The sequence below is a fragment of the Bubalus bubalis genome, chromosome 5 (genome assembly GCF_019923935.1).
Source record: "Bubalus bubalis isolate 160015118507 breed Murrah chromosome 5, NDDB_SH_1, whole genome shotgun sequence".
Lineage (NCBI taxonomy): Eukaryota > Metazoa > Chordata > Mammalia > Artiodactyla > Bovidae > Bubalus > Bubalus bubalis.
The window spans coordinates 108,109,948-108,125,311 of NC_059161.1; the positions used below are offsets into that span (position 1 = coordinate 108,109,948).

Here is a 15,364-nt window from a genome sequence, read left to right on the forward strand (position 1 = left end):
AATAGGGATGTCAAATTCGCCCTGAAAAAAATTGTAGACAGTGGGAAGTGTATATGAATATAATGATGTCATATCAGTCATTTGATTCACTAAGATATATTATGTATTAAGCTTATTGGATATGAAAAAAAGCAATCATACTTGCCTATATAACACATCTCCAAGATTTTATCCAGGCCACTTCTTGAACCTATATTGTAATATTTATATGTAAAATCATAGGCTGTGATTATGAATAAAGTAAAAAACACCAGAAAATAAAGTGGTCTTAGTTTTATTTTTAGTGATAATCCAAACCAGAAGAAAAACATTGAGGAAGAAGATGAAGATTTTGACGTTAATCGTAGTAATCCATATAATTTTGTATAAAACACAATGTCCAGAATTTAAATGGATAACTTTATTTGATATTCACAGTATTATATAAGTACATCATACTATTATTTCTCTTAGGAGGAAAATGAAATTGAAAGGCATTTAGTTTGGGACCATGAGTAAATGTCATGGTCCCAAACATAAAAAATGATAGGATTTGGAGGGTTTGGCTCCAGAACCCATGATTTTACTCAAAGTTATCTTTTGGCCCCAGGTAATTGTGGGCAGATCTAAAGCCTCCCTAGGAATTTTCTTCTATACATAAAGCAACCTCAGTTCCCTATAAGACTGAGTTTCTTTCCTCCAGACCTCTTTCATACTTTTTTCCTATTTATTTCTCCTGATATCATGAACATAATCAAAAATATTCAAACCTGACTTCATCAAAGCAAAAAAGTCATTTAAGTCTCAGAGACTTGGGGCTTTCCAGGTGATGCTATTGGTAAAGAATATGCCTGCCAATGCAGGAGACATAAGATATGAAGTTTTGATCCCTGGTCAGGGAAGATCCCTGGGAGTAGGAAGTGGCAACCCACTCCAGTATTCTTGCTTGCAAAATTCCATGGAGAGAGGAGTCTGGCAGGTTAGAGTCCTTGGGGTTTCAAAGAGTTGGACACAACTGAGCAACTGAGCACACATTAGAGATTCAATTGTTATACTTGATATAATAAAGCAATATGTAGCAGTAATTTTATAAAACAGCCTCAACAATATTGTCTTATCTTTAGACAAGAAATAGCTATTTATGAAAGCAGTTGCTCATGAAAGCCAACATCCGAGCTAAGCTGTATCCCTGTCATATGGTTCATGCTCTTTCCTCCTATAACTTACAAATAATCACCATTTCATGTCAGTTGCACCTTTGAAATATCTTTTCTCCTATGTTGTTTTATTGTATCTCATTTAACATCTCGTATCTATGAATTTGCATGATATTCTAAATACTCGGTGTTTTCTGTCTCTTCCCAATTCAAATCATCTTATTTGCCAGATTGATGTTCTTTGGCTAGTGTGCTATCTTATCTGATATAACAAGTACAGATGAACTGATAGAATTAAAACAATGGCTCTTATGATCTCTTAGTAATTTTTTATAAATTATTTATTAAAGGCCTGGTTAAATTCTTCCCATTTCTGAGCTCTTTCTCCATCAGTTTAATCCTGAGATTCAACTGTACAAGCCTGGTTGATGACCACAGCCAGGTGACCTAGCGGTGTCCTCTGAGCTGTGATTGTTCAGTTGCTAAGACACGTCTGACTCTGCAACTCCATGAACTGCAGCACATCGGGCTTCCTTGTCCTTCACTATGGCCCTGAGTTTGCTCAAACTCATGTCCATTGAGTCAGTGATGCCATCCAACCATTTCGTCCTCTGTCTTCCCATTCTCCTCCTGCCTTTAATCCCAGCATCAGGATCTTGTCCAATGATTCGGCTCTTTGCATCAGGGGCCAGAGTATTGGAGTTTCAGCATCAACATCAGTACTTCCAATGAACAGTCCTCTGAGCTGCAGCCACAAAAGTCAGGGTTCCAGACAAGAGTATGATCTCTTTTCCAGGAGATAACTGGAAGCTTGAGTGAGGGACAGGAAGAGTGCTGACCTACTGCCCTGTTGCCTATATCCCAGAGAGTATTTCAATAAGCTCTCAATGTGTGTCTCCTTAGATGCCTATTCCTCTTGCCTATGCTTAAAAATAAGCAAAAAAGCCTCTTTCACAAAAAGCCCAGGTGCTTTTCTAAAAGTGAGTTGCCATGAGCTGAGCTCTGGGGTGGGTCAGTCTACCTGAATGTGAGGTTTAAGAACGGTTTCTCAGGGATGTCCCTGGCGGTCCACTGGGTTCAGGATCCAATGGATTCAATCCCTACTCAGGGAACCAAGATTCCCATGTCACAGGGCAACAAAGCCCAAATGCTGCAACTAGAGAAACCTGTGCACCACAACTACTGAACCTGCAGGCAACAATGAAGGCCCAGCAGACCAAAAAATTGAACTTTTTTTTTTTAAGAACTGTTTCTCGTGTCACTATAGCATTGTGGGTCTCATGATCACAAGCCCTGCTGACTTTCCTGCTAAGTGTTTTGTGGACTTCTCTATTTGGTTCAGGTCTTAACAGTTGTGGTGCCAGATGTGGGGTTCAAGCTGTTAGCTCCTCAAGCAGAGGCTCAGGGTTCTGAGTTATGCTGACTGTGGTTTGTTGCAGCGAGCTGTGGTTTATGACAAGATTGTGTCTCAGCCTCTCATATCCACTTCAGTGTGGCCTTTTCTTGTTTGCCCAACGTGTAAGAATTGATCAACTAGTCCTCCTCTCCCCAAAAACCACCCCACAGGAAATTATTTTCTATGTAGCTCTAAATTCATTGTATCCATGGGAGAATGTGAGTTCCGTATGTTATTTCTTTGAACCAGAGCACCCACGTATATTTCTATTTTAGTACACTACACGTTAATCAAAAAACAGCTAGTAAATTTCTTACATTGATGTTTCATATATGAAAATGACTATGAAAATTTTTTTGTGTTTTCAAGCATTTATAAATATTTAAAACTTTAAAAAGTGTTACAAAATTTAAAATGTGAATGTGTGTGTGTCACTCGGTCCTGTCCAACTCTTTGTGACCCCATGGACTGTAGCCCACCAGGTCTTCTGTCCATGGAATTCTCCAGGCAAGAATACTGGAGTGGGTTGCCATTTCCTTCTCCAGGGGATGTTCCTGACCAAGGGATTGAACCTGGGTTTCCTGCTTTGCAGGAGATTCTTTACTGTCTGAGTTACCAGGGAAGTCCTAACACACACAAACTTTAAAAGGACTAAGAAAGGTAAAAATTTTAAGCCTCCTTAGGAATTTTCTATGGATCTGCAGGGTTATGGATCTCAATCTGAGAACTAGTGGAAGATGTGGTATTAACATATTAGAATAGATATCAGAGTGTTTCCAAACACAAAAAATAGAAATCAAGGACTTGGAGAGCTACTACAAATGAGAAAGATTTTAATGAATACATAAGATTTGTTAAACATTATTATGGCAGTAGATATTTTCAAATGTTTTAGTAATTGAAAACAGCATAACTGAGTAAATGCATTCTAAAGTAGGCACTCTGATGGACTTAAATAATGTTCCATACAGAATTTATTCTCATTAACTTGGATTCAACCCTATATTAATTTCTTTAAAAAAATAAGGAAAAAGAAAAAAAAAAAACAAAAAAACACCTGTTCTTGATGTACAATTAGCATGCTCCAGGATCTTTAGTTTGCATTTCTTTTTATTGTCAAAATTAATTGCAATTAAACTTAGCTGCAATTAGGTTTCACTGTACATCACACACACTCCCACACACATACATGCACCATGATGCCTTAAAGATCTTCAGGACTGGTTCAGTGGCTCACTGCGGCACATAAACTTCTTTTAAATTGTGATCTGCTACAACATCTAGCTTCCATCCATCTCTTGGTCTCAGACAATAGCTCCAGACAGATCTTGCATCTTCATCCCTCAGCCATCAGAAGAAAAGATGTGGAAGGAAAGGAAACGTCCCCTAACTTGAAGACCACCACTTGAAGTGATAGAACTTACCTCTTTCTATTTCCCTTTGGTGCAATTTGGCCAGGCGATCAAGCTTAGCTGGAAGAGAGGCTAAGAAAATACCTATTAAACACAGTGAAGCAAGTCAGAAAGAAAAACACCCATACAGTATACTAACAAATATATATGGAATTTAGAAAGATGGTAACGATAGCCCTGTATGCAAGACAGAAGAGACACAGATATAAAGAACAGTCGTTTGGACTCTGGGAGAAGGCGAGGGTGGGCTGATTTGAGAGCATAGCATTGAAACATGTATATTACCATATGTGAAATAGATCACCAGTCCAGGTTCAATGCATGAGACAGGGTGCTCAGGGCTGGTGCACTGGGATGACCCAGAGGGATGGGCTGGGGAGGGAGGTGGGAGGGGGGTTCAGGATGGGGAACACATGTGTGCCCCTGGCTGATTCATGTCGATGTTTGGCAAAAACCACCACAATATTGTAAAGTAATTAGCCTCCAATGAAAATAAATAAATTATTTTTTTAAAACAGAAAATACCAAGGTGTCTAGATAGCCATGCACCCAACTAAGATTCGGGAAATTTATTATTGAGGAAAAATGGGAGAAGGAAAATTAGGAAAAACCAGCAATCTCCTGCACTCTTTCAGTATTTACATTTAGTCCTAAACAACTGTATGTTGTTCCATCTAGAGTCAACATTTGAATTTAACAGTGCATCTGAGGAGGATGACAATATGAAATTGCTTAAAATAAAATGTGTAGGGCATAATTAAAATATACTACTATTTTCATAACTGCTCGTATCTACTACAAAGTTCTTAAGTTGTTCCAGGTAGTTCTGTAAGATCTCAGCATTGTTGGGTTCATCCCTATGACCTTGGCATGCTGCTTTTCCATCCTGAAATGACTTCTTCACTCCATTCTCCCTTTTCAGCCTTACACACCTTTCTAAACTAAATACCAGTATTTAATTCTCCATGCATTTCTGATCACTCTAGTATCAGGTACACTCCCAATTCCTCACGGATACTAAAATAATAAAAGTATTTTTGCTTTCTGAGTACATCATAATATTTAAGCACAATTAATATTGTACATGAAAAAAAAAAGCTTTCACATCTTACCTATAAAGTTTGTTTCCCTCGATGTTCTCATTTTCACCTAGTGGGAAATTACTTTATTGATAGGTGGACATGAAACTCACTGGAGCTCTAACAAACTTGGTCTGTCACATCCTTGTTTACAATACAGAATCCAACAAGAGCACTGAATCACAGCTACATGACACTATTAGACACATGAGGGCCAAAGGGGGAGAAGCAAAATTCTAACTGCTTCTTTTCCCAAGAGTTGATACTTATGGGATATGAACCTAATGGGAGCTCACTCTCATTTTTCCTAATTAGGCTCTAAGAATCAATATGCAGAGTATAAAATTATCATTCATATCAACCAATCTTTACGGAGAGCCGTTACTTTCGTCAGAGGTCAGGACCAGTGACATATCATTTTCATGGAGGCTATTAGTCTGTGACACCTCAGCACCTAACACCTGCAAGGTCAGTATTCAGAACTAACGACCAGCAACATCAGATCCCCCCGCCCTTCAGAGACATTGGGGAGAAACACATAACTCTGAAATTTCAGGGAACAAGGACTGTGTGTCTGAATCCCAGCCCTGACTTTTATGATTTTAGATCTTCAACTGTGGCTCTGTGCTAAATCACTTCAGTTGTGTCCAACTTTTTGTGACCCCATGGACTATAGCCCACCAGGCTCCTCTGCCCATGGGATCCTCCAGACAAGAATACTGGAGTGGGCTGCCATGCCCTCCTCTAAGGGATCTTCCCAACCCTGGGATAGAACCTGTATCTCTTACATCTACCTGTGTTGGCAGGCAGGTTCTTTACCACGAGAGCCACCTGGGAAGCCCTCTGTGGCTTCCTCCAAGTGCAATTACAAATGCAGAAAGTTTTTCTTCCTTTCTTTCTTTTTTAAATAGCTATCTGTCCTCACTCTAATATTCACACTACATTACGAGCAAGGAGAGGATGAGATGGTTGAATGGCATCACTGATTCAATGGACATGAGTTTGTGCAATTCTGGGAGATGGTGAAGGACAGGGAAGCCTAGCATGCTACAGTCTATGGACTGTACAAGCCTAGCATGTACAGTCCGTGCTATAGTCCTTGCAAAGAATCAGACACGAACGAGTGGCTAAACAAGAGCAAATGAGCAAAGACTACCTTACAAGCAAGGACAATTTACTGTCCATGGCTGAATAAAATTGTAACCAACACTTCCTTCTCTACTCCCTTTGACAGAGATAGTGTGAGAATTTTGTTCACTTATGTGGAGTCTATATTAACATGCAGCTAAGCATCCTTCAAATGATTTTTTTAAAAGCTCATGTTTATTGATGCTTGCTGTATGTAAGGCACCATGCCAAACATTGTATTGAGTAAACAAAACACTCTAGTGCTGAAGAAAAATCAATAAATAAGCCATAATAATTGATGCAGATTTATTTATGTACTAAATATAACATAAAAATATATTCATGGGCACATAGAAAATTTTCTTATTAACTGGGGCTTCCACTGTTAAAGTCCTTAACTAAAGGGTCTTCAAAATCAAATACATTTTATAAGATAAAGGGCATAGAGTGAGACGAGCTAAAGGAATTTGATGAGTCAAAAATGGAAGCTTATTATGTTCTTTTGTGAAATAATTAAAACTTGTGATACCTGTTGGAACAATCTTAAAGAAAATTTTTCTTGTCAGATGATGTGAATCTAGAAATGACAAATAATTTGGCTTGACTTTATTTGGAGACCATGGAAAATATTCATAATTTAAGAAGTTAATATTCAGTAAAATATTTCAAATCTCTATATTATTATATGTATTAATGTAGAAAGGAGCAACAAGAAGATGTTCTAAGGATAAGAAAACTTAAAATTCTGGCCATGATTAAAGAATAAAAATGCTGGTCAAATAAAGCATATTATAGGGAGAAGCTTAATAAGTTAACAGTAAAATAACATTGACATTTTCTTACCAAGAGCCAGGAACTGGGCTAAGCTCTTTGTGAGAATCATTTTACTTAATTTTCACATGAAACAGATTTTTGCTTTTTCAGAGTTGGAGAGCAGATCTGATTATCTCAAGGTCTTGTGGTAAGTATGGAGCTCATGGACGCTTCAATCCACTAATTCTAACTTGCTATCAGGGCTTATGTGTGAGTGTTTAGTCACTAAGTCATGTCCAGCTCTTTGTGACCTCATAGACAATAACCTGCCAGACTCCTCTGTCTATGGGCTTCTCCAGGTAAGAATACTAGATTGGGTTGCCATTTCATCCTCCAGTGGATCTTCCCAACACAAGGATCAAACCTGTGATTCCTGGTTTGAGACAGAGGGATTCTCCTCTGTCTCCTGCATTGCAGGCAGATTTTTAAAGAATTATAAAATCATGAAACAGTGAAACTGAGATGTTAAAGATTATTTAATCCAAGCATCAGGTGCTTGCTGCTAAGTCGCTTCAGTCGTGTCCGACTCTGTGCAAACCCATAGACGGCAGCCCACCAGGCTCCCCCATCCCTGGGATTCTCCAGGCAAGAACACTGGAGTGGGTTGCCATTTCCTTCTCCAGTGCATGAAAGTGAAAAGTCAAAGTGAAGTCACTCAGTCGTTTCCGACTCTTAGCGACCCCATGGACTGCAGCCCACCAGGCTCCTCCGTCCATGGGATTTTCCAAGCAAGAGTACTGGAGTGGGGTGCCATTGCCTTCTCCAATCAGGTGCTTACTGTTATTAATAATTCCTGCTAAGTAACTATTTATTTAAGATGAAATCAACATTTTCCCTGAAAGATCTGGGTATTTTGATAGTTGGAGTGTTTGTTTTGTTGTGAAACCAAATATTTCTCCAATAGTTTTAAGCAATTATTTTTACTTCATTCTATTGATGACATATAAAATGAGCCCAATAACTCTTGAACAAACCAACATGTTGAACTATACCTGTCAGGTGTCACACGGGTTTTAATTTTGCTAGAAAAACATCCTTAGTTATTCTGACCATTCTAATATGGCAGAGTTTAGATCATTTTACTAGTTTACTAGTTTTCCAGTTTTGCTCTACCAGATAAAATATTGCATCTTTAATGAAAAACTATTGTTTAAGTTTTAAGTAAGATTATGAATTTCCATTTTCTAGAATCTACTCATTATCTATACAAATGTAAACTAAAAGTGAGTTGGTCTTTAAACAAAAAACACATTCCACAGCTGACAAATATTGAGTTTAAATTAAAATTTCTAGTTGTATTTTGCATGTGCTCTACTAATCCACATTTTTATCATCTTTGTATTCCATAGAGAACATCTGCAAAATACAGGATTATAAAGACCAGAATAAACAGGACCTAGTATTTGTGATCATAAATACTTCTCATATTTGTGGGTGGGGGTGGGATTATAGTTTTCTCATCTTTTCCATCAACCATGAAGTGCAAATTCCAGGAACTAAACTTTGTACACTGATCCCCTGGTCACAGTGGTGGCATACATGACCTATATCGGGGTCATTATATTCTGACTCCCAATTATCAAAATTAGAATAAAGGAGGAAGGTTCTTGAGTCTGGAAAACCTATTGAGGTATAAGGATGATGTCTGCCATGCAGTTATGTTTCTGCCCCCTGGGGTCATAGTCCAGGGAGAAGGATGTTGGGACATTAAAGAAATAGACCTCAGGTGGAATGATACACATAGTTGCCCAGTCCTTCAGATATTTTGAATTATGATTCACATACAGAAAATATCTGAAATTAATACAATTACTTTTCATATTTATGAATTATGTTAATTTACTAGAAAAAGCACACACTACTCACATATTCTGAGTGAAATAAAAATACTACGCATTTTGCTGCTAAGTCACTTCAGTCGTGTCCGACTCTGTGCGACCCCATAGACGGCAGCCCACCAGGCTCCCCCATCCCTGGGATTCTCCAGGCAAGAACACTGGAGTGGGTTGCCATTTCCTTCTCCAATGCATTTTACATGAGTATTATTAATACATACATAAAGAATATGGAAAGAAAGAAAAAGTCCTCAGAAGTAACAATAGTAATATTCACTCTGATTTTAAAAATCTAGAAATTGGTATTTTCTCTTAAAATGTTATGAAGTATCTTAATTATAAAATAATTAATTTTAATTTTATTTTTTTCTCTGGTTCAACTAACATCATTGTCTCAGGAGATCACTGCATTATGAGTCTTCTTTGGTGAGAGATTGAACAATGACTTACCCAGAATTACTCTCCCCAACACCCACTCACACGTACACACGTGCACACAGACACTCACACACATGCACACACAGCCATAAAATATTCTCATTTTCTCTTTAAATATAGAAGGGACTGAGAAGAAAATGGACCCCGGAAATCACTCCTCAGTGACTGAGTTTATCCTCGCTGGGCTCACAGAACAGCCACAACTCCAGCTGCCCCTTTTCCTCCTCTTCCTAGGAATCTATGTGGTCACGGTGATGGGGAACCTGGGCATGATCACACTGATTGGGCTCAGTTCTCACCTGCACACCCCCATGTACTATTTCCTCACCAACTTGTCCTTTATTGATCTCTGTCAGTCGACTGTCATTACCCCCAAAATGCTGGTGAACTTTGTGACAGAGAAGAACATTATCTCCTATCCCGAATGCATGACTCAACTTTATTTCTTCATCATTTTTGCTATTGCAGAAAGTCATATGTTGGCTGCAATGGCATATGACCGCTACGTTGCCATCTGCAACCCCTTGCTTTACAACATCACCATGTCTTATCACATCTGCTTCTTTCTCACAGTGGGAGTTTATATGTTGGGCATCACTGGATCCACAATCCATACAGGATTTATGTTGAGACTCTTTTTCTGCAAGAACAATATCATTAACCATTATTTCTGTGATCTCTTTCCACTCTTGGAGCTATCCTGTTCCAGCATCTATGTCAATGAACTATTGGTTATATTCTTGAGTGCATTCAACATTTTGACTCCTGCTCTAGTTATTCTTGCTTCCTACATCTTCATCATTTCCAGCATCCTCCAAATCCACTCCATGGAGGGCAGGTCCAAAGCCTTCAGCACCTGCAGTTCTCACATGGCTGCTGTTGCTATTTTCTATGGATCTGCTGCATTCATGTACCTACAGCCATCATCAGTCAGCTCCATGGACCAAGGGAAAGTGTCCTCTGTGTTTTATACTATCATTGTGCCCATGCTAAACCCCCTGATCTATAGCCTACGGAATAGGGATGTCAAATTTGCCCTGAAAAAAAATTTTAGACTGTGAAAAACATATATGAACAGAGTCAATATTATGATGGCATATCAGTTATTTGGACTGCCAAAGAATTCCCCAATTCTTAAGTATCTACAATATATTTAATAGAGAAATCTCTAACCTTAATTGATCCTTTCATAATAGGTCTCAGTAACTTGTTTTCCAACAAATATATTAATCGGACTCTGAGAGGTGGATTCTTTGAAGATCAGGTCAGAACTAATAAGTAATAGAGAAGATTATCTGAAATTAATAAAAATTCCAAGATGTTACAACTAATGTTCCCTATTCTGAATCCATTAGGAGACCCATTCAAATTTCTGTTTCTCTCTGTTGTTGTTCAGTCACTCAGTCATGTCCGACTGTTTGTGACCACATGAACTCATCACGTGAGGCTTCCCTGTCCTTCTCTATCTCCCAGACTTTGCTCAAACACTTGTCCCTTGAATCAGTGATGCCATCCTACCTTCTCATCCTCTGTTTTCTCCTTCTTTTCCTGCCTTCAATCTCTCCCAACATCATGGTATTTTCCAATGAGTTGGCTCTTCACATCATGTGGCCACAGTATGTCTCTCTGATTTCACTCCAGTTTTATTTTCATATTGTGTTTCATTATGATAGATATTAGACCTCCTTAATATGAAGTTTCAAATTTCATGAGGTCAGTAACTGTGATTTTGTAATTTTTATATTCTAGTATAAATCTCATTGAGTGGTAAAATACTTTCTAAACTCAACATTCAAAAAACTAAGATCTTGTCATCTGGTGCAATCACTCCATGGAAAATCGGTGGGGAATAAGAGGAAACAGTGACAGATTTTATTTGCTTGGGCTCCACAACCCCTTTGGACAGTGACTGCAGCCACAAAATTAAAAGACACTTGCTCCTAGGAAAAAAAAAGCTATGACAAACCTAGACAGCATATTAAAAAGCAGAGACATCACATTGCCAACAAAGGTCTGCATAGCCAAAGTTACGTTTTTTCCAGTAGTCATATATGGATGTGAGAATTGGACCATCAAGAAGGCTGAGTCTGAAAAATATATTTTCTTGAATTGTGATGCTGGAGAATATTCTTGAGAGTCCACTGAACAATAAAGATCAAAACAGTCAATCCCAAAAGAAATCAACCCTGAATATTCATTGGAAGGACAGATGCTGAAGCTGAAACTCCAATACTTTGGTCACCTGATGTGAAGAGTCGCCAGTCCAGGTTCGATGCACAATACTGGATGCTTGGGGCTGGTGCACTGGAACGACCCAGAGGGATGGTATGGGGAGGGAGGAGGGTTCAGGATGGGGAACACATGTATACCTGTGGCAGATTCATTTTGATATATGGCAAAACCAATACAATATTGTCAAGTTAAGAGCCGACTTATTGGAAAAGACCCTGATGTGGAGAAAGACTGAGGGCAGAAAGAGAAGGGAGCTGCAGAGCATGAGATGGTTAGATAGTATCACTGACTCAATGGACATTTGTTTGAGCAAACTCCAGGAGATAGTGCAGGACAGGGAAGCATATTGTGCTACAATCCATGGGGTCACAAAGAGTAGGACACCACTTAAGGACAGAACAACAACAGACCTCAGTTCAGTTCAGTTCAGTCACTCAGTCTTGTCCAACACTTTGCGACCCCCATGAATCGCAGCATGCCAGGCCTCCCTGTCCATCACTAACTCCCAGAGTTTACCCAAACTCATGTCCATCGAGTCGGTGATGCCATCCAGCCATCTCATCCTCTGTCACCCCTTCTCCTTCTGCCCCCAATGCCTCCCAGCATCAGGGTCTTTTCCAATGAGTCAACTCTTTGCATGAGGTGGCCAAAGTATTGGAGTTTCAGCTTCAGCATCAGTCCTTCCAATGAACACTCAGGACTGATCTCCTTTAGTATGGACTGGTTGAATCTCTTACAGTCCTAGGGACTCACAAGAGTCTTCTCCAACACCACAGTTCAAAAGAATCAATTCTTTAGCACTCAGCTTTCTTCACAGTCCAACTCTCACATCCATACATGATCACTGGAAGAACCACAGCCTTGACTAGATGGAATTTGTTGGCAAAGTAATGTCTCTGCTTTTGAACATGCTGTCTAGGTTGGTCATAACTTTCCTTCCAAGGAGTAAGCGTCTTTTAATTTCATGGCTGCAACCACCATCTGCAGTGATTTTGGAGCCCCCAAATATAAAGTATCTCATTGTTTCCACTGTTTCACCAACTTTTTCCCATGAAGTGATGGGACCAGATGCCATGATCTTCGTTTTCTGAATATTGAGCTTTAAGCCAACTTTCTCACCCTCCTCTTTCACTTTCATCAAGAGGCTTTTTAGTTTCTCTTCATTTTCTGCCATAATGGTGGTCTTATCTGCATATTTGAGGTTATTGATATTTCTCCCAGCAATCTTGCTTCCAGCTTGTGCTTCTTCCAGCCCAGCGTTTCTCATGATGTACTCTGCATATAAGTTAAATAAGCGGGTGACAGTATACAGACTTGATGTACTCCTTTCCCAATTTGGAACCAGTCTGTTGTTCCATGTCTAGTTCTAACTTTGCTTCTTGACCTGCATACAGATTTCTCAGGAGGCAGGTGAAGTGGTCTGGTATTCCCATCTCTTTAAGAATTTTCCACAGTTTGTTGTGATCCACACAGTCAAAGGCTCTTACATAGTCAATAAAGCAGGCAAATGTGGCCTTGGAGTTCAGAATGAAGCAGAGCAAAGGCTTATAGAGTTTTTCCAAGAGAACGCATTGATCATAGCAAACACCCTTTTCCAACAACACAAGAGAAGACTCTACATGTGGACATCACCAGATGGTCAATGCTGAAATCAGATTGACTGTAGTCTTTGCAGCCAAAGATAGAGAAGCACTATACAGTCAGAAAAAAAAGAAAGACCCAGAGCTGACTGTGGCTCATATTTTGAACTGCTTATTGCCAAATTCTGTCTTAAATTAAAGAAAGTAGAAAAAACCTCTACACCATTGAGGTATGCTACTGCTACCGCTAAGTCACTTCAGTCGTGTCCAACTCTGTGCAACCCCATAGATGGAAGCCCACCAGGCTACCCCATCCCTAGGATTCCCCAGGCAAGAACACCGGAGTGGGTTGCCATTTCCTTCTCCGGTGCATGAAAGTGAAAAGTGAAAGTGAAGTCGATCAGTCGTGTCTGACTCTTAGCGACCCCGTGGACTACAGCCCACCAGGGTCCTTCATCCATGGGATTTTCCAGGCAAGAGTACTGGAGTGGGGTGCCATTGCCTTCTCCATTGAGGTATGACCTATATCAAATCCCTTATGATTATACACTGGAAGTGGCAAATAGATTCAAGGGATTAGATCTGATAGACAGAGTGCCTGAAGAACTATGAACAGAGGTTCGTAACATTTTACTGGAGACAGTGTTCAAGACCATCCTCAAGAAAAAAAAAAAAATGAAAAAAGGCAAAATGGTTGTCTGAGAAGGCCTTATAATAGCTGAGGAAAGAAGAGAAGCAAAAGGCAAAGGAGAAAAGGAAAGATGTACCCATTTGAATGCAGAGTTCCAAAGAATAACAAGGAGAAATAAGAAAGCCTACCTCAGTGATCAATGCAAAGAAATAGAGGAAAACAATAGTATGGGAAAAACTGGAGATCTCTTCAAGAAAATTAGAGATACCAAGGGAACATTTCATACAAAGATGGGCACAATGAAAGACAAAAATGGTATGAACCTAACAGAAGCAGAAGATATTAAGAAGAGGTGGCAAGAATACACAGAAGAACTATACAAAAAAGATCTTTATGACCCAGATAACCACGATGGTGTGATCACTCACCTAGAGCCAGACATCCTGGAATGCGAAATCAAGTGGGCCTTAGGAAGCATCACTACGAAGAAAGCTACTGAAAGCTAGTGAATGTGATGGAATTCCAGTTGAGCTATTTCAAATCTTAAAAGATGATGCTGTGAAAGTGCTGCACTCAATATGCCAGCAAGTTTGGAAAACTCAGCACTGGCCACTGGACTGGAAACGGTCAGTTTTCATTCCAATCCCAAAGAAAGGCAATGCCAAAGAATGCTCAAACTACCACACAATTGCACTAATCTCATGCTAGCAAAGTAATGCTAAAAAATTCTCCAAGCCAGGCTTCAGCAGAACCTGAAGCGTGAACTTCCAGATATTCAAGCTGCATTTAGAACAGGCAGAGGAACAAGAGATCAAATTGCCAACATCCATTGGATCATCAGAAAAAAAAAAAGAAACAAGTAAGCAACATTTAATTTAGTTTTCAAACAAAACAGATATTTAAGTTCTTGTTTTTCAGAGAGTTGAAGAGTAGAAGGGATTATCCCCAGGTCAGACAGCAAGTATGATGTTGAATTAAATTTTCAATTCACTACTGTGTAACTTAGTATCATAACCAATAAGAATTATGAAATCATGAAATTTGGGAACTGGAATAAATGCTAAATGTAATTGAATTCAACCAGGTGCTCTTATCTTTAAACAATATTTGCTATGCAATTGACCACTGAGAACAACCACAAACATTTTGACTATAAGATCATGGTCTGCCTGATGATTGGAATGTTAAACCTTTGTTGTGGAACCAAATATTTCTCCCCACAGTTTCTTTTTTTTAAATATAAATTTATTTATTTTAATTGGAGGTTAATTACTTTACAATATTGTATTGGTTTTGCCATACATCAACATGAATCTGCCACAGGTATACGCGTGTTCCCCATCCCGAACCCCCCTCTCTCCACCCTCCCCATATCATCCCTCTGGGTCGTCCCAGTGCACCAGCCCCAAGCAACCAGTGTCATGCATCAAACCTACAGTTTCAAGCAGTTAGTGTTACTTCAATCTCTTAAGACATACAAAGACATACCTTTAAAATAAGTCAATGCATTTAACATTGAGATGACTGTTATGTGCCATGTGCAGTTTTGCTCTGCTAAAAAAGGTCTTCAGCTATTTCAGTCATTCTAAAATGCATATTTCTATATTATTTTTATGAAGCTGTCTAGTTTTTCCCCATCACATAAAGTATTGTGCCTCAGTTTGAGCACACTAATCCAAATATT

At 39.1% G+C, this 15,364-nt stretch overlaps 1 protein-coding gene across 1 annotated transcript; it reads left to right on the plus strand.

Moving 5' to 3' along the window:
* Positions 1–9,341: 9,341 nt before the first annotated feature.
* LOC102391971 lies at positions 9,342–10,298 on the plus strand. Its single transcript, XM_025287199.2, has one exon. The coding sequence runs from the start codon at positions 9,375–9,377 to the stop codon at positions 10,296–10,298; it is 924 nt and encodes a 307-aa protein (XP_025142984.2). The 5' UTR covers positions 9,342–9,374.
* Positions 10,299–15,364: the final 5,066 nt, after the last annotated feature.

Bases quoted from the DNA above. Each gene is read 5' to 3' on its own strand.
- LOC102391971 (XM_025287199.2), top strand. From the start codon at position 9,375: ATGGACCCCGGAAATCACTCCTCAGTGACTGAGTTTATCCTCGCTGGG.